Genomic DNA, 24,936 nt, shown 5'->3' on the forward strand with positions numbered 1-24,936 from the left:
TTGTTTCATTTGAATTATGGGAATAATAGTACCAACCTTATAAAGAACACACTTATGTATCTGTACACAGTGATACTATCATATTCTATTTATTACTAAATTTTAGGCTAATTTCAGCCTATTACATAGCATTTAATAAACTGATTTGACTTATTTCCCCATTATCTATCAAATGATCTTTCAAAAATGACTTCCAATGGAGGATTTCTGTCCTCAGCTAACTTAACTTTGCAGTAGCATTAGTTCTTGTGGAATACTCTCTGTGATGTACTGCATGTTCAGCCCTCACTGCCATGCTGCTTCCCTGCACTCTGTGTCTATGTAACCTCTGAGATTTGAGCAATCCTAGAACTCCACTTCCACTGTAATTCTTTTTTTAGTTGTAGATGGACACAATACATTTATTTATTTATTTGTTTGTTTGTTTATTTATTTATTTATTTTTATGTGGTGCTGGGATTAAACCAAGTGCCTCACACATGTTGGCAAGCACTCTACCACTGAGGCACAACCCAGCCCTGTAGTTGTAATTTTACATTATTACATTTTATCTATTCCTAAACCCACATGCTATCTTTTAGAAATTACTCAAAATTTCTATTCCACAGGTAATATCAATTATTCTCTTCCTGTGCTCTTGAAGATTTGTATGTGTTAAATGTGTACCCCAATACAAAATTCTAAAAACTTGAAATTCCTCAAATATAAATTTTCTGGGGTTGGGGTTTTAGCTCAGTGGTAGAGCACCTGCCTTGCATGTGTGAGGCACTGGGTTCCATCCTCAGCACCACATAAAAATAAATATATTGTGTCCATCTACAACTAAAAAAGATATTTTTTTAAAAAAAAGTTAAATTTTCTAAGTGCTGACATGATGCAATAAGTGGAAAATTCCATACCCAACCCCATGTGACATGTCATAGCCAAATTCAGGAACACTAAAAAATACTGTATAAAATTGCCTTCAGGCTTGTATGTATATGAAACAAAGGAATTTTATGTTTAGACTCGATCTCATCCCCAAGATATCTCATTACATTTATCCAAATCCAAAAATCTGAGGGAAAAATCCCTCTTTCTTTTTCAACAAGCAATTTTTGAATAGCTACTCAGGATACATGCATTTTTTTTAATGCCCGCTAAACACAACTAACAACGTAGTAAAATTCTTGGAGAGTCTAAGCTTCAATGGGGGAAAAAAACAGCAAAATGAAGCATATAGGATACTAGGCAGCAAATAAAACAAGAAAAGGGGATAAAAGTGTTAGAAATGGGTAACTTGAAATAAGATTGCCAAGGAAACTTTAACTAAGCTTAGATACTATTTGAACAAAGATGTGATTTCACTGGGGGAATATGTGCTCCAAGCAGAGGGAACAGCAGTGATGAAGCGGGGGTGGTCACGATTATATGTTTTCAAATAATAGCAAAGAGCCCAACGTGACTGAGGCAGAGAGAATGAGGGAAAAAGCAGTCCACAATGAAGTCAAAGAGGTAATGGTGTGTGAATGTGGGGGTGGGTGCCAGATTATGTTCAGAGAGTCAACTGTTAGATATTCATTAGTTTATTCTGATAGTAATCATATCTTCTTTTGACTTAAATGGCTTAGAAGCTCTAGTGAATTTTAATTGCAAATTTATCCACAGTTATACCACCTATAAGACCTTACTTTATTTTTCATTTATTAAAGTGGATGGAAAAACGAATCTCCATACATCTAAAATAACTTTTACTCTACAATATATACTTTGTATCTTGCCAGCATTTGTGTGTGTGTGTGTGTGTGTGTGTGTAGTACTGTGGTTGAACCCAGACCTTGCACACATGAAGCAAGAGTTCTACAACTGACCTACATACCACAGCCTTTTTTTTTTTTTCCAGACAAGGTCTCACAAAGTTGTCCAGTATAGCCTCAAATTTGGATCCTTCTTCCTCTCAAATAGCTGGTATTACAGGTGTGTGGCACTATGCTTAGCTTGCCAACAAAATTTTTAACCCAGAATTTGAACACAAATAAGTGATGTCTTTTTGAATAAATATCCTCAAAGAAATAAAGTTATTAACAGGGAGATAATAATATAATAATTAAAACATTTATTATTTTTATTAAAGTATATTAACTCTTTGAAACAATAAAGATTACATTACAAATATGAATATAAAATAAGTCAAAGCTTTACTTATAATACAAAAGTTTAAGTATAAGTTTTTTTTTCAAAAGTAAACCCATGGAAATAAACCATAAATTTGTTGACTAAATGCTCTTACTTGTAGTGCAAGAAAATAAAACTTCAAATCTTCTGGTTTAAATTGCTATATAATGACAGTATGAATAATACATTCAGAATCCGTTGGGCATGAAAATCAACAATTTAGGTCACCTTGAAAAAAACAAATAAATCATAGTGCTACATTTGTTATCTTTTAATGTATTGTATTTTTGCATACAGGTAGTAATTCAATGATTTAACATACTGTTTAAAGTTATAGGGTGGTACTCTGATTTATGCTTAGTACATTTAAGAGTATTTGCAGAAATAACATTAGAGGAGGCCCTTTAATACACATTGGAATAATTCTAATTATTAATAATTATGCTGATAAGTTGAAAAGGCTTCCCACACTACTGAAACTACCTATCAGAATAAAGGTAGACTCTAAAGGCTGTGCACATGGTTTTACACACACATACACACACACACACACACACACTCACAAACACAAATTCAAGTACTGTGTTCATACACTTTAATCAGGAATAGGGAATAAGGGAAGACAAAGTATAATTTCAATAAAAATACTACACACTATATTTCCTCTGAAATCTTTATTTTTGAATCAGTATATTTTTAAATTTTATCCTCAAAATTTAAAAAATCTAAATATTTCCTGGGTTTTCAACTCCAATTACATTTAATCAATAACTTATGTTAAAACATGAAGTTAGCAAAACAGTTCTTAAAGTATTAATCTAAAGTAAATAGAATTTTATTATATGTTCCAGTGCCTTTGTTCTACTCAACCTTTTCAGTTTACTAAGAAGGCTATTGCTTTTCAATTTTCAAAAAGAAATTATACCTTCATTTTTTTTTCTTTTTAAAAAAAGGTAGGAAAATCTATTTTAAAACAAATAGAGTTAAAAAATTACTCTGTGAAATTTTTTCACTTCCCTCAAAGTGTACCTATATATGGTATAAATGTTTGATTTAATTTGTAATATATGTGATAGAAAATCATAATGATAACATTCCTTCTTACAGAATAGTATGGTATCTCAGCATGACTTATTGCCTTGTACAGTAAACATACCATTTCTGTGACAAATCATTGCGTGACACAGCACCCCCAATTTAAAGCACTAAACACATCTACTGATATATTTCAGATACAACAAGCTTCTATCACTGAAGATTAAAATAAAATTGATGCTCAAAGAACTTCAGTAGGTAAAATAGAACAGACATGTTTGAACCATAACCAGATCACTACAGACAACAATTTGGCCTAACTACAGACAGAAATACCATATTATCCACTACAAACAAAGTATATCCAAGCCTCATGTGACAAGATTCAATAGCTAAAAATCAAGCAGCACTCAGCAAAAGAAAATATATTTAAATGAATGCTTTCATGTCAATCAAGAAGTCTCGGCCAGCGAACTTTCAGCAATACTGTTCACAGAGACAGCATTATACATCAATCTCCTATTTAGGGTAATTTCTCCCTGGGTTGGTGGGCTTCAAACAGCTCAAGGAAGGTTAATTACATTTGAGCTGCTTCTTCACAGAAAGGAGTTCAAAGCATTACACATGATGGCAACTTGTCAGACTCTAAGCAATATCAAGACACAGCTTGCATTTATTACTTTTAGCTTTTGCTCATGACAGTATAAGAAAGCCTTTCCAAATGCACAGTTGGGTTCAATGTGTACTTTCCAACTAAGGTATACAGTATTTAAGACAAGCTCATGACTTTTTAAAATAAAATCTACAAGGCAATCATTTTCTAAGTCATAAATAAATACTTCAAATCTACCCAATAAATTGTCTTAATTACTCTAATTTTAATTTTTTATTTTTTAGTTATAGGTGGACACAATATCTTTATTTTATTTTTAGGTGGTGCCGAGGATCAAACCCAGTGCCTCACGCATGCCAGGTGAGCACTCCTCCACCTCTGAGCCACAATTCCAGCCCCTAATAACTCTAATTTTAAGTATAACTTATGCTGAAAATAAATTCAAAATCTCCTTTTTTATATCATCTATACCAGTAGTTTGTCAATGAACTTTATTTTATTTATTTATATGTGGTGCTGAGAATTGAACCCAGTCCCTCACACATGGTAGGCAAGCATACTACCATTGAGCCACAACCCCAGCACCTAAAATAAAAATCTGAAAGCAAATTTATAATGTTCACTCTTGTTAATATGGAAACATTAAAGAAAAACAAAAAGAACCAATTCAAGCCTCTGGCCAGAGATAAAATTGTAAATGATTTTAGGTCTCCTAAAACTGTATTTAAAATTTCTTACCAAAACCTAACTTTTCTTTCCTTAAAACATTTTGTCCTGCAAAATACTAAGCTAGAAAACAGCTCTTACCCAAATCACACCTAAAAAGTAAACTTTTAGTATAAAACATTTTCCCACACATCCAAGAAGATAAAAAAAAAATTATGACATAAGATCCCTAAACAGAATGCTAGGTATCTAAGATAAAAAAACAAAATGTAAGAGACTATGTTATCTAGTTAAAGAATTGTAACATTATAATTATGTAAGAGAAAGCATTCAAAATGAAAAATGCAGGTAATAGAATTGAAAACCAAAAAGTGGTTATTAATTTTCATGGAAGAATTTTAAAATTTTATCTATATTGCAACCACTATATAATTGTTGTTGCTGTTGTTATTTGGTAATCGGGAATGAACACAGGGACACTTCTTTACCACTAAACTACAAACCCAGCCCTTGTTTTATTTATTTGTTTGTTTGTTTATTTATTTATTTATTTGTTAGACAGGGTCTAAATTGGCCAGGCTGGCCTCAAATTTGCAATCTTCCTGCCTCAGCCTCCTGAATTGCTGGAATTATAGGCACATGCCACCATGCCTAGTTACTAGTACATAAATGTTGTATAAACTTTTAGATTCTGGGATTCTTTTGGGAGGTTGAAGGTATTCATTTTTTAATCTTTAAAATATTCTTTTCAAAAAATCTACCTTTCTCTAAAACAGTATGTCAAGTAGCATTCATGTTTTTTCACTCATGAAAACAGGTGTTAGAATAGAAAAATACTAAAGGCTTCATTAACTGATCTATTCTTTCCATGCTATAATATAGAATTTAAATTTAAAATTTTTCTTCTGTAAAAATCAATGATTCATAATTCACTGTTATTTTCTCTTAGTAATTAACTTTACCAAACATTATAATAACAGAAAGTAATATAATTTAAAAATTTATTCATATACTAGCTCAGGACAATCAAATTGATTTCCATTTCCACTTGTAAAAAGTAAGAGAAAAGGAAATTTAGTAGTCTACTCTCCTAAAGAGGAAAGGACAGCTACAGAGGCCAATTCAGATATTACATTAGTGTATCATCTGCATTTAGAATGTAACTCATGAACTGTTGTCACTTTCCAATTGTGGTATTTTGTCATACTTATTGCTTTCTTTGCTTTCTTGATATGTACGAAGTTGCTCCATGAAGCCAGAATTTGGACATACGGAAGGTCTTGCATTTTTCACCAAAGCAAAAGCACTGGTAAATGAAATTTCTTCAGAATTCATCAGGAAGCCTATTACAATTGCAGCAGCCCTGGAAACCCCTGCATTACAATGAACAAGAACCACACCATCCTGCAATAAAATAAAATATCCGTTATTCATTTGAGAAAGACTATTAAGTTGATTTTATGTTCCTATGGTACATAAAATTATAAAGTAAGCACCCTACTTTGATTTATCAAAATCAACCAAGTAATCAATCAACCAACCTCCACCCACCTCTCTGCCCCGGTATTGAAACAATATCTTTTATTACGTAATCTAGTAATGTAGTACTACTCATATATACATAAAAAGAAGAAAAATCACAGAGAATACACATAGAAACATAAATAAAACCACATTCATAAACTAAACAAAGAGACATTCCAAGTAACCATCATATTCCCATACAAAAACTAGTGTCATTGGCTTGGAAATCTTTATATAAAATGATCACCAAAGCAAGTTTTTTTCTACTCTTGGATATTATTTTATTGTGGAAGAAAGTAGGTCAAAATATTTAAACTTACGAGGTAATAAAACAATGACACAAATAGCTTTCACCAATGCAACTGGAAAAGGTAATCGGGCACCAGCATGAGGTCAATCAATGAAAAACGTTTCAGGTAACTTGAAAATGATACTTTCCAGGTGAAAAGGGACACAGTGCAAGACCAATGCTGATGGGGGCAATATTGTATCAATAATGAATGTGATAGATCTGATGAAACAGCTTTGATACAGCTTGGCCTATCTCAGGCTTTTAAAAAGTTAATGATCTAGATGAAATGTAGTGAACTGTGAGCACACCCTAAAGAATTCAACATTTCAGTTATTTCATTTCCTGATTCTTTATTTAGTACAAGAAGGAAAGGTGGGGAGGGGAAAAACTTACTGAAAATCCTCTACCAAAAGCATACATTAATAATATTGTTATTATGGATCATTGGATTATTTTACTTTAGTATGGCAATTTTCTCACATTTACATATCCAATGCATAATTATTTCCATAACTGTTGCAATAATTTGCAACTGCATCTCCTTTCAAGAATGACTAGCAAAAACTTAGTTAATTTTTTAAAAATTCTAATATCAAAAAATGCAATTTAAGTTGTTTCATAGATAACTATGATTCATTTTCAAAGTTTAACTGTATCTGCACATGGAAAGCAAAATAAAAATATTCATTATATACTCTGGAAGTTTGCTTGCTATATAGCAATAGCTCATTTTTGTGACTTGATGTTTAAAAATTATATTACAGTAACTTAAAAATTATTAATGATCATTTGGCTCAAAATAAATTAATTAGATAGTACAAAGAAGCTTATAATCATACGCTCAATAAGGAAGAGATACCCTTCAATGTCATTTTTATTATTTCCTTAGTCATCTCTATTTTATAAGTTCACAAGACTTGAAACCACATTTATCTTGAGTGTTATAAACTGTGCATCCAATTTTAGTTAATGTTTTGAAATGTTAGTATAATTATCTTCCCCCTTACTACTTTTTTCATATAACAGCTGATTTCCTGCAGTTTTTATTTACCTATTTCCTACCTTTTTATTATTCTTTAGGTATCATATTGTCTTGGAAAAGTATTTCCAGAAAAATTATTGGCTTTATGTTCTTTTTTCTGAACTCAAAAAAAACAAAAGACCCCTAATTTATAAACCCAATTTTTTCTTTGCAATTGCTATTGTCCTCTATCTGGAAGACCTCTATTCTTCTTGATACCATTACCTCTGACTTCTGTATCAAAAAGATTGCCCTTCTCCAAGTGCGATGAGGGCAGGAGGAATGTTCTGTCTATACTTGTATGCCCAGTTTTTAGTGCATAGTAAATATTCCATAAATATATGCAAAGTGAATACATTGATTCATTCTGCATTTCTGTAAGGAAATTTGGTTCTCTCAAAAATCCAAGCCATCATTTTACTATATACAGATAATAATTACGCTATGTTATTTACATTTTTTTCTATTTCCAGTATACTTTGTTCTCATAATTCCACAAATAGCTTTTCAGCTCCATGAGAACCACAAGCTGGATCCCCCACATCTTCCTAGAATAAATAATTGATCTTTGTTGATAGATTAACTGAACCAGTTTTTCCTTACATAATTTCCAATAAAACTTGGGCATAATATGTTCTTTAAGTACTTGACAACAGCCTATGATTAGATAAAATTCTGTGGTAGAATGAAAATCAACTGTTTTTTAGAGTGTATAGTGTGTAGCTCTGTCCCTCCCTCCCTCTTTCTCTCACTTTGATAGAGTGTGTCAAAGAATGAAGAAAAGCTGAGGTGCAACCCTCTTATCTCACTGAAGTTGAGTAATGAACTGTACCATACTTTTAGTAGCCCAGGTCAAGTCACTTTGAAAGCACTCATAACTATGAGTGCTAACACTGGGCAATACAAACATGGTGCTTTGGTTTCGATATGGTTTGAGTGTGTCCCACAAGGTTTTTTGTGTTGGAAGTTTGGCCCCCAGTGTTGCAATGCTGTGGGGCAGTGAACTTTTAAGAGGTAGGTCCTTAGCTAAATATGGTGATGCATGTCTGTGATCCCAGAGTCTTAGGAGGCTGAGAGAGAAGAATCACCAGTTCAAGGCCCAGCCTTAGCAACTTGGGAAAACCCTGTCTCAAAATAAAAATAAATACACAAAAAAGATCTGGGGGATGTAGCTCAGTAGTAGATCAACTCTTGGTTCAACCCCCAGCACTACAAACAAACAAACAAAAAAAAAAAAAAAAAGAGGAGAGGCTTTGTGGGAGGTATTTAGGTCACTGGGGATGTGCCTTGAGGAGATTAAAGTAGTTTTCCTGGGAATCCTGATTAGTTCTTAACTAATGTTCCCATTATAATGATGCCATCCATTACGAGGTTCATGCCAGACCCAGTACCGGCACTGTTTGGACTTCTTGTAATAGTGGTCCACTTTATCCTTTAAATAAAGCCCTTGTTGCTCTGCCACTGAAAATTATTAGTATTAGTTTTGTTTTGTTTTGTTTTTTGGTACTGGGGATTGAACTCAGGGGCATTCAACCACTGAGCCACATTCCCAGCCCTATTTTGTATTTTATTTAGAGACAGGGTCTCACTAAGTTGCTTAGCGCCTTGCTAAATTGCTGAGGCTGGCTTTGAACTTGATATCTTCCTGTCTCAGCCTCCTGAGCCACTGCACCCAGGGGATGCAACTCATTTTTAAAACCACATGCTTCTTTCTCTTCCTGCTCCTCCCTAATCTCTCCCCCTCTAATCTCAGAGGAAACAGATAACCTTTCTTCTCCAACCTAAGCAGTTATCTGTCCCTGAGTACACACTGACCATAGGAATGAAGTAATCCAGACTTTGTGGATGGTACCAGAAGTTCTCAGAAATGACTATCTCCCTTAGAACTCCAGACAGAGAATGTGTGGAATGTAGCCTTTGAGCCACCTCTTTAAAGCCCCCTGTTCCTGCTAATGGGCAGAATCACAGTCTTTGGGACAGAAGTTCCTATGTTTTTCCTTTGCTAGCAAAGCAATAAATCATCTTTTTCCTTTCTTCTCTAAACCGTGTCCTTGTTATTGGATTGGCACTAGGGACAAGAACCCAGATTTCAACAATATTCCCACCTCCAAAACTGTCTTCTTTACAAGTGACTCAAATTCAAACATTTTGTTACAGTAATGGAAAATGGATTAACACACATGGAAAACAGAAAACAGTAGTGAGCAACAAACTAGAGAATGCATGTAAAAACTCAGTGAATTTAGGTATTTATTTAGACTTGCAATGCTTCTCTAATGAGCCTTTTCTTACAATGAACAAAAAATTGAAAACAGCTCATACGTATATCTCATAGAAGAAAATTAGGTAAGTAACTTATAGAATCACCAATCACTAAAATACTATGCAGAAATTAAAATTTATTTGATAATGTTAATTATAAATAATAAGCTATAAAAAGTATGAATTGTTTAATACAGTTTTACTAAAAGTACAGTTGTACATGACAAAAGAAATGAATGAATTATAAAAGCCTAGAGAAATATATCAAAATGTTATCAGTGGTTATGTCTAAGAAAGGGAGTAAGGTAATCTGAAATTTTATTTGTATTTTCCATTTTTCTAAGATAGCTTATGTAATGTTTTAAAAATAATTATAAAATAAATAATAAAGTAAATATGGAATATCAAATACACATTTGAATACTAACAAGCCAAACCTTTTGCACAAAAATTTTTAAAAAGAGAGGCCAAGTAGATTTATTTCCTAACAGAACTCTTAAGGTTATAGAGGTTACCGTAACTGCTTCTCTGTCACATGTATTTCTGTTCTATACCCTTTAAGGTATACGCTTGACAGATTGTGGATGAGGTAGAGAGAGAAAAAGGCTACAGAAACCAAACCAAACAGGGTTAGTACAGAGGAAAATGAAAAAAGCATGGGAAAATGGAAGATATTTGGTTTGTATGTAAAAAGATGAAAACAAGACACTAGGTCCTAGAAAGTTAGTTTTGAAATATGCAAGTCACGAAGTAGATTCAACAATACTTCAGTATACAATAGAAAAAGCCACGAGGAGATTTCTATTGATAAAGCTAAATATGTATTAGTCTAAAATACACAAAGTGTTCAAGGCAAGGAAATAATGGGTGAAATTAGGATCCCAGTATAAAACATAGACTTGAGAAATCAGAACATACTGTAGAATTCTAACATATTTGTATCAGAAACATCAACTTCTCAGACTCCTTTGGCACTGTCATCTCATGGACCATCTGCCTTGGTTGCCACCTCCATGGTTGACTCCTCCCCTTAGTGCCATTCAGTTTAGCTTGTCTAAGAAGGAAGGCCATGCTATTCCCCACTGGTGCCCACGACATAAATAGGCATACTCCAATTTCTGGATTTTCTTGTCACCTCTGGCCTTGGATGAGAAGACATACCAGGAGGTACTGCATCAGGCTTTGAGGTGGCTGCTAAAACAGTAGAACACTGTAACCTGGGATTGAAGTGTTATTTACTTCCTTATTGGCAAACTCTAACAGGAAATGAGCTGACAGAGCAAAGGGGATAAAAATGCTTTCTCTTCCTTTCCAAAGTCTGTAGTAAAATGCAATTTCTTGATATTGCCTATACGAAGATATCTTGAGTGGTAGAGAAGCCATGCCTATGGAATAACCAATTATTTCCCTGTCAGCTTATTGTAAAATTATGCTCGGCAAGGTCTTGATCATCTTACACAACTTCTAATCCTACCTGAAATCACTTCCCTTTCCTCTCACTCTCACTGCCTATGGGATGATACTACTCAAATTAAGCATCAGCTCATAATCCTTGCCTCAGGCTCTGTTGTTGTTTTTTTTTAATATTTATTTTTTAGTTGTAGTTGGACACAATTCCTTTATTTTATTTATTTTTATGTGGTGCTGAGGAGCGAACACAGGGCTCTGCATATGCTAGGCGAGCACTCTACCACTAAGCCATAACCCCAGTCCTCAGGCTCTGTTTTTAAGAAATTCAAGCTAAAAACCATTTAATAAACTTCAGTCAAAATTAAAGCAAACTTTTTTAAATTTAAAATTTAAAAAATTTTAAATTCCTAAACTTAGAATACTCAATTTCTTGCTTTTTTAAAGATAATATTACCTTCTCCAATATTTACTTACAAATCATAAATCTCTTCCAATTTTAATATGAGTATGGATGATACATACACTTGTCCATCTAAGACATATTCTATATCCCCTTTGAGATGCAGCTAACAGAGAAACTTATCTTTTTTTGTGGTCCTAGGGACTGAATCCAGGGCTACTCTACCACTTAGCTACATCCCTAGCCCTTTCTATTTTTTAAATTAAGACAAAGTCTTGTTAAGTTGCAGAGACTGGCCTTGAACTTGAGATCCTCCTGCCTCACTCTCCTGAGTCAATGGGATCATTTTGATTTTTAACACTATTAACTGGTACACTGAAATATTACAATATAAATAATTTTTTAGCAAGAAAACAAAATGACAAATATTAGTCTTTGAATCAGAAAGCCTATTCCTTTGTTTCCATCCAAATATCTGCTATTAAATAAGGCTAATGAATAGTTGTTGAGTTTTACATTTTCTGGGTAATCTAGTTGTAGGGGATCTAAAATAGTGCTAGGCACATAAACCACCCAATAAATATTACTATGTGAAAGAGAGGAAAGGAGAAATGGAGAGAAAAGGGGAGAAGAGGAAATAGCAGGAAAATCATTAGACCAGATTCAATTAAACAGGATTCTAACCCCAACTGTCATCGTTGGGTGCTCCAGAAGTGCTTCTTCTTTCTGTAAGTATGCCTACCTTCCTATCCACTTATTCTACATAAATTTTGTAAGAAATATTTACTGACTAAAAATAATATCATCTCAAGGTATAATTATTGGTAATAGCCAACCTAGAAGTCCAGCCTGTTAGAGTGTTGACTTGGATCCAATACCAAGATTAAAATGTTATATTGTCTGTTGATCTTGTGAAGTCACAAAACCAAAGGAGAGCTTCTGATTGCCTTTTTCATACAATCTCAGTGAAGCAATGCATATTTAGTCCTTTTAGATTGCTTTAAAATTCCATTGTTAAAAATCAGTCAAATAAATGCAGATTAATCATTATAAATATACTAATGAGACTAATTTCTATCCAGTAGCTATGGTTATTTTGCCAATTACTTAGAAGTCAAATGGTTATAAACACTGAAAAGAAATCTAACTACCTACTTAGTAGTTTGAATTAGATCTATATTTTCAGGAAAATTCAGCAGAATTTTCTAATTCCTATTTTCTCAGTTAGGCATAAGAAAGTAAGAAACTCAATGTGAGAAGTAAAAGTCTTATTGAGGAATGAGCCATTAGAGAACTGAAAATTTCATAATGGTTCTTCACAAATAAATTGAAAAAAGAATAAAGATTAGATAATGGACCCATACTTTCAAATGTCTGCTTTGGAAGAACTATGGATAAAAACAAAACTTACCTTCATTTTTGCTTGTTCAATGAATTCAAAACATTCTGGAAAATAAGACAGGATATTGGTTTCAGGAAGGTCCAATATAGAAATGCTTTTATATGTAAACTCACTGAAGAAAGCATTCTCAACTCCATATGCAACATTAAGAATATGAGTCACCTTAAAGAGAAAGAAAAAGATGAATTTACTTTCTCTTTCTTGAACAAAGAGAAAGAGCCTTAAATGTTGAAACTTCCTTTATAGATGTTATCCTTTGTAAAAGGGGGACTTTTACTCTGTTCTCAGGGGATTCTCTATGGCTTCATCTTCTCAAAATAAAAAGCTGGCTGTGTTGCCAAAAGCTTAGTCCTTGTCCCTGATGCCAATCCAATAACGAGGACATGTTTTTCAGAAAAAAAAAAAAAAAAAAGGAAAACTATGGTTTTGCTTTGCTATCAAAGGAAAAACACAGGGACTCCTGTCCCAAAGGCTGTTATTCTGCCCATCAGCAGGAATAGGTGTTTTTTGTTTGTCTTTGATACTGGGGAGTGAATCCAGGGGTGCTTAACCACTGAGCCCCATCCCTAGCCCTTTTTCGTATTTTATTTAAAGACAGTGTCTCGCTGAGTTACTAAATTGCTGAGGCTGGCTTTGAACTCATGATCTTCCTGCTTAGCCTTCCAAGCTGCTGGGATTATAAACAGGCACCACCACAACCAGCTAGGAACAGAGGGCTTTTAAAGAGGTGATTCAAAACATACATTCCATGTGTTCTCTGTTGGAACTGTAATTCCTGTTCATCTCAGTATTTGCAGAGTTATTTTTTCTTCTGTTTTATAGCTATTATATATTCTATGTCATGAGTGTACTATTGTTTATTTAACAAGCCCTATTGATGGACAGGAAGGTTGTTTTCAGCAATTTGTTATTATGACCATTGCTGCAATTTTTACTTGGAACATTCTTTATGTTACACTTAGTTTTTCATCTTCCAAAGTACTTTATTAGGCACACACCAGGGCACTCAAAGAGCACATTAATAATGCAACCATTATTACCATTTCTAAACATTAAAATTAAATTCCTATAGAAATTTCTGAAGTGGTCCTCCACAAGAGAACTTCCACTGGTTATACCATTTTACTTAAATTCTACGATGTCACTTTGAAATGTGCCATTCTTTAAATCTATAATTTTGTTTGGCAGCACCCTTAAATTTTTCTAGAACACTCTATTCAGCAACTTAGTTTAACTTTGTTTTCTCCAAGCACTATTAACACTGTCACTATGAACAGACATAGCAGTTATCTTTTAAACAGCCTCTTGTTTCACATCTCTAGGATGAATGAACTAGTGCAACATAAGAGGAGAAAGAAGAAAAGCACTTGCCAACACAAAAATTATCAAATTCCATTTGTCATTTCAACAACAATCTGTCAGTGGATGTAAGACTTTGAAACGTGTTCTACCTTTGTTAAAATATTGTTATACAATATTTCCTGTTAGGAACTGCAGTGATTCTCATATTCTTATGTAATTGAAGGTCATTATTTCTCTTTGTTGGGTGGTAGTAAGTATAACAAACTAAGGAGAGCCAGGTTAAACACAAGGTTCTTTTTTTAATATTTATTTTTTAGTTATAGGTGGACACAACATCTTTATTTTACATTTATGTGGTGCTGAGGATCGAACCCAGTGTGAGCACAGCCCCAGGTCTTTATTCTTGACAAGTCTGCTTACTAATAGAGGAGGGGGAAACATGTTTATCAGTGATAATAAAATAAGGCAGAAGGTGTTAAGAGCTATAACCAATTGTCACGGGGTTAAAGGGGAAGAAGAGATTACAGAACTTGCTCCCAAGATCCTTCACATTTGCTCTTCTCTCAGCCTGAAGTGCCATTTCCCACTGAGGCTATGGCTGACTATCATAAGGTCTCAAATGAAATGTCCCACCCTCAGATAGTTCTAGGTGAACCCAAGTTACCCCCTGCCACTACCTCATTGCTTTATTTTACTTATTTTAAAGAACACATTCACATCTGAAAATATCATATTTTAAGAGCAGACACCCTAGTGCTTATTCATTTCCATATTTCCTGTAGCTAGAAAGGGGACTAGCACAAAGAAGGTGCTTGATATTTTTTGAACATTCTGGAAAATAAGACAGGATACTGGTTTCTTTCTCACACTCTCCAGTTCTTTTCTGTCCCTGAAAGCATCAGCTTTCCTCCTGCTTCTGGAGCTTCACTTGTACTAATTCTTCTATCCAGATACTGTTCTGACTGTCCCTGTCCCCCATTCAAAGCAAAATTTCAATACTACTTCCTCGTCGACTCTCCTGTCTGCAAACAAGACAAGCACCGGTTGAGGGCATCATCTCCTAAACATTCCTATGACAGCCTGCACTACCCCCATCAAAGCACACAACACGTTACAGCAGTTTTCTTTTCCTTCTCTGCCAGTCAGAGCATAAGCTTCATGTGAGCAGGAATCTCCTGCACTCCTCAAACCATAGCAATTCTATGATCTGAAACAGTGCTTGACACAATGGTAGATGGCTAAAAAAAAAATTGAAGTAAATACTGAAAATAAGTAATAAATCACATCACTTGTGTGATAAAAAATGGGATTGGAAGAGGCAGCATGTGAGTTGGACTCAAAGCATAAGTAGGTCTTTGACAAGCTGAGATGAAATCAAATCTATCATCCTACACAGAGGAACTGCTTAAGCAGAGGCAAGAAAGATATGTCCCCAAGATCAGGTTCATGGGGATATGTGAGGGAGACAGAATATAAAATTGAAAAGAGATTACAGATTCACATATTTTAATTAGATGCAATTATGTTATATGGAATTTTATTAAAATGACAGCCAAAATGTTAACAATTAAACTGAAATATACCAAATATGGGCCAATACAATTTTCCTAAATAAATATAACAATTAAAACACTTCCTATATGTGGTGCCAGACTTGAAGCATTTTTTTACCTTGTGCTTTTTCAGTACATCCAGGTCATGAGCAGCATCTTGTGACCCTATAAGAAATAAATCATATCACCTTCAACATAACCATCCTGACTTTTTATATAAACTTGTACAACAAATCCATTAGTTAACTCTTTAACAACAACAACTTGGGAGGACTTCAGTTTAATTTTCTTTTAATATTGTTTTAGTTGTAGTTGGACATAATACCTTTATTTTATTTATTTTTATGTGGTGCTGAAGATCGAACCCAGCAGCTCGTTCATGCTAGGCGAGCACTCTACCACTGAGCCACAACTCCAACACCAATTCAGTTTAATTTTCTGAATAGCAATTTGCTAATATCATCAAAAAGATTAAACTTGTTTATACCCTGAGACTTTCCCAATTCTAAGAATTTGTCCTAAAAGTTATACATGTTGCAATAATTATCTATAAGGATGCTCATCATAGTATTGTTTATAATGCAAAAAAAAAAAAAAAAAAACAACTGAAGGTCCAATAAAGAAGCTCAGTTAAATAAAAATGCATAATTATGTAAGGAAACATACATAAGAAATAAAGAATATCTACAGTGTGGAAACAAGTTCTCAATACATTTTATTTTATTATTATTAAACCCCAGGTGCTCTACCACTGAACTACATCCCCAGCCCTTTATATTTACTTATTTATCCTTAGGCAAAGTCTTGCTAAACTGATCAGGCTGAACTCAAACTTGAGATCCTACTGTCTCAGCCTTGCAAATTGCTGGGATTACAGGTGTATGCCACCACACTTACCAAGTTCTCAATATTTAAAGTAATTAAAAGCAGCCTAAAAAATATCATCACACATTTTTATAAAGACCAAAAACTTATGCTTTGAAAATAGGAAGTATATAAAACATAATATTAATAGTGGTGGTAATAGGTGATATTTTTCTTTATGTTCATTTGTATTTTTTTCATATTTATTTTTTAGTTTTAGGTGGACACAATATCTTTATTTTTTTATTTCTTTTAGTTGTAGGTAGACACAATACCTTTATTTTATTTTATTATTTTTTTTTAAGAGAGAGAGAATCTTCTTTTTGAAGATGGACACAACACAATGCCTTTATTTTTATATGGTTCTGAGAATCGAACCTGAGTTCCGCCTGTGCTAGGCGAGTGCTCTACTGCTGAGCCACAATCCCAGCTCCCTTTATTTTATTTTTATGTGGTGCTAAGGATCTAACTCAGTGCCTCATGCATGCTAGGCAAACACTCTACCAATGAGCCGCAACCCCAGCCCTCATTTGAATTTTTTACAATAAACACCTCTTTTTTATAATTTATAAAAGATATTATGAAAATCAAAACCACAAAATGACTTAGTGCCAGCTGGTTTGGGAACACCCAGTAGCTTAGGCATCTATAGGATTCCACCCACACAATCCACCTACCACTAGGGCTGTTCTCTTTTTATAGAATCTTTCTATCCAAGTGGGCTTTCCAGTTCTCCCACACTTGGAAACTGGCTCTAGTTAATTAGCAAATCTTACATGAGAATAACTTGTTAAAATAAAGCAAATTTTATATTGAAAGAATAGGGCATTGAATTTAAGAGTTTCAAACATTTACTTTCCTGAATTAGGTTCTATTTCCATAAACAGTGTTTTTCTCACCTTAGTTGCCTGGGAAATCAGCCAGCTTTTATTAAATGATCTCAGGTAGCCAAGGGCCCAGCAAGTATACTATTTGGCTAATATTCTCTTAATGATAATTAAACTCACAGGCTCTTTATTGAGCCAAACATTCAGCTTTATTCTACTTAAAAGTTGGCCTATCAAACTATAAATGTTTATTAAAGCTGGATAGTAGATACCTAATTGTAATATTATTTTCCATAATTTTCTATACATTTGAAATATTTCATAATTTAAAAGAAATTCTTAGTTTTCCACTGCAGAAAGTCCTAATCATCTTGGGGGGGGGATTCAAATAAATTTAACTTAAATTTGGCAGTTTAATATGCAAGTCATCTTTTAAATAATAATTCTCCATTTCTTAAAATAGTACAAACTGAAACACGACTTAAATAAAATTCTTTCTTTTTACTCTATACTGTCATTATTATACATATTTTTGACATTGCATGCTTTAATACTTTCAATTAAACATGCACATACACCAAATACAGAGCAAATAGATTATATTTCAGAGCTGGCTATATTGATATAAACTAATATTCCTGAGGCAAAAAAAAATATGTAACTTGTATGTTCTGTCTTTCCAAACAAAAAGAAAATTAAATGACTGTTAGTAGCATGAGGAAACCATTGAAGCCAACAGAAATGACTTCAGGCAATCAATTTGTGTTTTTCATATGATACTTGATAATATTCAGTGCAAGTTCATTCTCTCTAAATTTTAGATACAAACATCAGCTTTTCTCCTATTTTAAAAGGATGCTTTGTGTTGCAGTCTTGTGTTAAATTTTGGGGGGAGGGTACAGTAAGAGGGGTTGAATCCAGGGGTGCATAATCACTGAGTCGCATCTCAAGCCCTTTTTATTTTTTATTTTGAGACAAGGTCTCACCAAATTGCTGAGGCTAGTGATGAACTTTCAATCCTCCTCCATTAGCCTCCCATATCAATAGGATTACAGGCATGCACCACTGCACCCACCTTTGTGTTAGAATTTTAGTAATAAATACTGAAAATCATATATTCTAAAATGAGTTATTTAAAAAACAATTGTTTTGGAAAAGCAAAATATCATCCTTTTGCAAATTAATTTAAGTGAAATAAAAACATTCTATTTTAACAGTGGTTACATAAATCTATACTTGTGTTATGATGTATAAACTGGGTTAGGATGTAACTCAGTGATAGAGTGATTGCCTGCATATGTGTGAGGCCTTGGGTTTGATCCATAGCACCTCCCAAAAAAGATTCATAGAACTATACCAAATCAATTTTATTGTATAATTTTTTTAAAAGAATTAATGAATGGGAATACAACTGAACAATATAACTAGTAAAAAGCTAGTTATATTTTACATTGACACAACCACTCCAATATTCATTAGCATAGGTAAGGATTATTATTTAAATATTACAGATGACATACTAATTTAGAAAGAGTATATATTATAGACTATTGATACAGAAGCTTCTAATAAGTTAGATGTTTGGCAATCAAAGTGTAGAAATCATAAGACACAGGCTATGCAAGATCTCTAGAGACCATTTCTATTTTTCAAAGAAATCATTTTAATGAAAATATCAAACAATGTATATACTCTGATAACGTATCTTAAATTTACAAATCACTATTTTCATAATCACAAAACAAAACCAAAAAGTTATTATATTACCACAGAAGAAAATAAATGATATTCTAAAGAAACATTTTATTTGAAAAAATTCATAGTAGTAAACATTCATTAGTGAATTAAAATAGGAACTTAAATTCTATGAGGATTAGATAACAGGATATTTATGAAAGATTTTATCTAATAAAGTGCTACACAAATTTATACAAATTTAAAATATTATCTGCCTCCCAAGAATCCTGTGTTTCCTGTATCTCAGATATATAAACCACATAAAGTACCTCATGCTTTTTATGGGGAATGGAAGAGAAAATCTCTAAAATGTCACCAGTTTATACACCTTAGCAGAATGGATATAGGAAGTAATTAGTGTGCCTTTATACTACCCAGAAGAAACGGAAATTTCTACATTTTCAAATCAAGTTAGATTTATGAAAAGTCCCAGTGGTTTTTGTCTTAAAACAATAATTTGCAAAACTTAGGACAAAAATGCTTACTAAGATCTTTTATCCACCTGTTGGATGGTTCAAGGGCCAATGTGAGATTTTTTAAAATACAGTAATTGTTAGACTCTGTCTATAAACTAACTGAAAAAGACAGATTACATTTTTAAAGCTCTCCATTTTCTGCATAGCACCAAAAATAAAAGTTGTTTGGTATGCATTGCTGAGAAGAAACTGTGGGTCTTTGGAGAGGTGAAAGAAGCTTTTAAAACTAACCTGGAAACAACCCCAGTCTCCCTGATAGAAACCAAGTCCAGGAAGAAACAACCCCTGCATCATTCATGTGGAAGAACTTTATATGCACATATCATGGATCCCTTAGGAATAAGGCACTTGTAACTAGACAAAAAGGTCCCTCTGTCTTTCAAAAGAAAGAAGGTTGTGCCTGATCAAAGTGTTCTATTTCCTAGTCCAGAGAGGAGACTGGTTTCAAAAACCCCTCCCCAAACTCTCCCAAGATCTTGGGGAGGATTCCAACTCCAATCTAAGAACAGTAGCTTGATCAACTCCATTTGGATAAAGTCACATTAAAAAAATAAGCAAAGTTCATGAAGACTCTGAATTGGCAAATAATAAAAAGTAACCACAATTGTTTTAAACTTGTATTGCTACAATGTCAGCCAAATAACTGAAAAATTGCGCCTACATGTATTTCAGAGTACGGCAGAGTTCAGTATTTCTAAATAACAAGAAATCATAAAACCATCAGACTTACAGCTATAAAATAAAAGCACTCCTCCTAAAAACTCCAACAAGACACCTTGAAGAGATGTGGCCACAGAGGGATGCATTCCATAAGGTTTGAAACAACTTTTCTATACCTTTATCGCTTCTTACTTGTTTTGTCTAATAAAACACTTTTAAATTTATTCTTTCAAAAGATAGCCTTTTGTAATTCTAGAAAACACAATATCTGTCTGTTTTGCTCCAGATAAGTTAGAAAAAATAGGGCGGGGGAAGCTTTTAAAAAAAATTCAAGGTGCTAAGGGCTACTAGAATCCATGCTTCTTATGGGCATAACGTGGGTACAGAAACTTCTCTATGTGCATAATGGAAGTTCCATATTCAAAAAAAGAAACATTTCAACGTTTTGATAGCATAGCTGATAGTACAGGCACATAAGGAGGTGAGGTTTCCTGAGAAAGTAATTTAGTTTTAACTCAGTGACTTACCCAGAAGCAACCATGGCTTAATAACGCCAACTTGCAGGTCCAAGCTAAGGTCCTGCACATAACCACAACCAACCCCCTCGCTTGGCTGTACTTCTTCCACAACATGAATTCTGGCATCTTTCCATGTTTCTATAATTTTCTTTCCAGTTAGCGTTGTCACCCTGGTGCATTGCTTCCTGAGATTATTCCGGGAGAATGCTTTAATTTCCTGGCTAAGGGAGTGCATTACATGAGCAGTGGCTGGGAACAAATGCAAGCAAATCCAGCAAGCACAGAGAAGGGCTGAACTGCTCGTCCCTTATTGCTCAGGTAATAAATACAGCCGCGGGGCGCTTGCCTCCCCAGGTGAGGCGTTAGGTAGCCACCACACCCCAGGAGACCTGAACAGTCCGACAGTCTTTTTCCCACAGCCGCGATGTAAGGCGACATTTGATTGGCCACTGAGAAACGGGCGCCGATTGGATGCTGATTCTTTTTCCTGTTTGGCTCGAAACCTGCGTTTTTCCTGCAAGGGATAAGAGATCGGCTGGAGAGTCGTCAAAATCTAGCTTCACTATATACGTAGAATGCTAAAATATAAGACTGAATTAGAGAGAGGGATGCCATCTTCCAGCTCTTTAAAGGCAGTGACTTTATGGATACGTTCGGTTGGTTTAGTCACGTTAGCGACTGAATGATGCCAGCTACCGTGTGTAGCTCCTCTTTAGCGAGGCCGCGGAAGTCACAGTGCAAATCGTCCTACTTTGCCTGGCCCGCCTTGCCCTCCTGATGTTAGATCTGTCAGGGGTGGGCTAGAGCAGATGTGATGAAGTTATTTCTCTTTTCCTGCGTCCTTCTCACCCTTTCTTTATGCTGGAATGTTTACTAAACAAAACTGCTGCCTGTATTTGTGAGGCATCAATTTAAATGAAATCCGAAAAAATAAAAATTAAAAAAAGGTATTGAGAAAATTTTAAGTTACATTCCTATATAAATTAACAAAACTTAAAACTTATGAATTTTCTGACTTTGCGCCAACATTTTCACCTGCTGAAGAACTGTAGAAGGCATAATGTGATAAATATGTGCTCTGTTTATAAAAAGCATTGCACCAAGTCCATCTATATATAGTTGAGAAAAATTAAGTGTGCAAACATCCAAATTTAAAAGAGATAAACAGTAGAGTGATGGTTTTGATGACAAAAGGATGATTTGTTTTACTAAAGAAACAACAAAATTTCTTCAACAAGAATTTTCCTGACCCTTAAAAAATAGACTGAAACCTGGTGCTGTGATGCATGGCTGTAATCCCAGCACGTTGGGAAGTTGAGGTAGGAGGATCCTGAGTTCAAAGCCAGTCTTAGCAATTTATAGAGGTCTTGAGCAACTTAAGGAGACCCTGTCACCAAAATAATTTTTTTTTTAAAAAAAGGAGGGGGTGCTGGGAACGTGGCTCAGTGGGTAAGCGACCCTGGGTTCAATTCCTGGTACCAAAAATAAATAAATGAATAGATAGATTTTTAGATAAATTCAGGCACAATGTGTAAATACATGTATAAAATGAAGATATTGTACTTATAAAAATCTGTGCTCCAATACCACACATTAAAATTTTTTATTATTTAAACTTTCTGGCAAACTTCTATGAACTGAATGTTTGTGTCCCTTCAAAGTGTGTGCCATTAATCTGTAATTCCAGATGTGATGATATTTAGAGGTGGGACCTTTGGGAGGTATTTAGAGTCAGATTATGTCATGAGGGTAGGGCCCTCACGTTGAGTGAGATAAGTGGTTTAGCGAGAACCAGAAGGGATCTCCTCCCTCTCCTTCCAGAGTGGCAGGGAAAGGCCATGTAAGGACAGAGGGAGAAGTCAGCTGTCTGCAAACCAGGAACAGAGTCCTCACAAGAACCTTGAATAACCCAGCAACTTGATGTTAAACTTCTAGTGTCCAGATCATGAGAAATAAATTTCTGTTGCTTAAGCCACACAGGTTATGGTATTTCATTCTGGCAGTCTGAGCTGACTGAGAGATAAACAAAAATCTTTCCTCTAGAAAAGAAGTTATCAGCCCAGGTTATCTATGGGGCACTCCAAAATGGAGAAATTATTTGCATCACTTAAACAATCTTGGGCTCCCTAAAACAACTCTAACCAGAAATAAATCCATATATTTGTCAGATCAATGATCAAAAAAGTAACCATCAGTCATTGAGCACTTATTATATGCTAGACACTGTCCTTACAAATAATTTTTAGATTTTTATGTTATACATTAGGCACCTAACAATGCTTTAGTCATATTATCCCATTTGATTTTACCACAAGCCTGTTAGATACATCCTCTTACAATCACCTATGTTTTGCAGCTGAGGAAATTTAGATGCAGAAAGCATATATCACATATTTATTCTACCTTCTGTAGCTAATGAGTTCAAGACTGTAAATAAAACCTAATATTGTTTTAGTCCTGTATCTTATTTTTATTTACTATGGAATACTGCCCTTCCCCAAAAAGAATTGTACTTAACAAATATTTATTAAACACCAACCTTGTACTAAGACTGTTACAGTCACTGGGGATATAGCAGTGAATTAAAGCCTTTCCTGTCTTATGGAGCTTATATTCAAATGGAGTGAATGAACAGATAAAAAACAAAAGTGTGTGTGTATAAAACCATGTTGTGTCATCATTTAAATGTTAAAAGGAAAAATCAAGTCAAATAAGGGAACAGAGTGAAATGGCAGTGTGCTGTTTGCTAAAAGTTGATGAAAGAAATCACCTCTGATAAAATAGAATTTGTTTTTGTTTTTTTAGATGGGATCTCACTATGGTGCACAGGCTGGCCAATCATCTCTCTCAGCTCCTGAGTAGCTAGGATTACAGACATGTGCTCAGCTTTAATAAAGTGAATTTTGAACAGACACTTGAATAAAGTGCAAAAGCCAGCCTGTAGATATCTGGGGGAGAATTTAATAGGAAGTGTCTAAACGTAACACATCTAGTGTCTATATCATGTGCTTTGCCAAGTGCTAAGATAGTACCCTAGTGGGAGGTATTGGGGTAGTGGGTAAAGGTTCAAGAAATAGCCAGGTGGTTAATGTGGCTTTAAGAGAGTGAATTTAGAGGAGATGAGGTCCAGAGAGAAATGGTAATCCCTTTAATCCCTTTGGATTGTATTCTGAGTGACATGGGAAGCCACTGGAGGGAGTGAGGAAGAACAGTGATGTGCTGCACTAACAAGATCCCCCTTGTTTCCCCAGCTGGGAGAACTACTGACTGACTGGTGAGAGTCCCTTTGGGGCCTGCCTCAGCTACAAAAGGCTGCTTTCTAAGGATATGTTTTTCACAGAATAGACTCCAACCATGACTAATCCATGAAGAAGCATAGAGGCCTGGGCATGTTTGGCCCAACTTGGGACAACTCTAAAGGACCACTGTGGCTCGGAGAGCCAACATATTGTTAGCTGAGACTGTCATCAGGTCTGCATAACCACTTGATTCTCTGTCTGCCCAATTGTGCTTCATTGTTTTCTTCCACTGCTAAACTCTGACTCAGTTTGCTTCCAAGGAAATTTAATCTGTGACAAGTGATCTGATATTGCTTTTTCTGTAAAGGGTTTCTTCTGGCTGCTGTCAGGAGAGGAGGCAAGACAGAAGCAGGGAGATTTGCTAAGAGGCTTCTGCCATGATCCAGATGGAAGAGGACAGATGCTTAGGCTAGAACAGCAGCAGAGAAGAAGAAAGCAAGTAGGTATATTCTAGATACAGAGGTTTGACTTAGGATGGAGTTACACCCCAATAAACTAATCATAAATTGAAATATTTGTGTCAGAAGTACATATAACGCACCTTACCTACTGAACAGCATAGCTTGGTAACACAGCACCTGTAGAGCACCAGTTGTTTACCCTTGTGATGGTGTGGCTGACTGGAGGCTTACAGCTCACTCACTGTCTTTTTGCCCACCACCATGACACAATATCATACTTCATATTGCTAGCCTAGGAAAAGATAAAAATTCAAAATATGTTTTCCATTGGATGAGTATCACTTTCATACCATTGTAAAATAAAAAATCATAATCAAACCATCATAATCAGGGCTGTCTAGATATAAGGATTTGTTAGTAGATCAATGTAAGGAGATTTGGATGATTCCAAAGTTTTTGGCCTGAGAAACTGAATAACAAACTTGTTATTTTCCAAGAAAGAGATAATGCAGAAATGAAA

The 24,936-nt window shown here is 34.5% G+C and overlaps 1 protein-coding gene across 1 annotated transcript; it reads right to left on the reverse strand.

The window, feature by feature from the left end:
* Window positions 1-2,236: 2,236 nt before the first annotated feature.
* On the reverse strand, window positions 2,237-21,124 carry Dusp19 (dual specificity phosphatase 19). Its single transcript, XM_076865806.2, has 4 exons — window positions 20,726-21,124; window positions 15,753-15,799; window positions 12,789-12,941; window positions 2,237-5,872 (listed from the first exon to the last, which is right to left on the reverse strand). The coding sequence occupies exons 1-4, from the start codon at window positions 20,949-20,951 to the stop codon at window positions 5,633-5,635; spliced, it is 666 nt and encodes a 221-aa protein (XP_076721921.1). The 5' UTR covers window positions 20,952-21,124; the 3' UTR covers window positions 2,237-5,632.
* Between the last annotated feature and the right edge of the window lie 3,812 nt (window positions 21,125-24,936).

The sequence above is a fragment of the Callospermophilus lateralis genome, chromosome 9 (assembly GCF_048772815.1).
Source record: "Callospermophilus lateralis isolate mCalLat2 chromosome 9, mCalLat2.hap1, whole genome shotgun sequence".
NCBI classification, from domain to species: Eukaryota; Metazoa; Chordata; class Mammalia; order Rodentia; family Sciuridae; genus Callospermophilus; species Callospermophilus lateralis.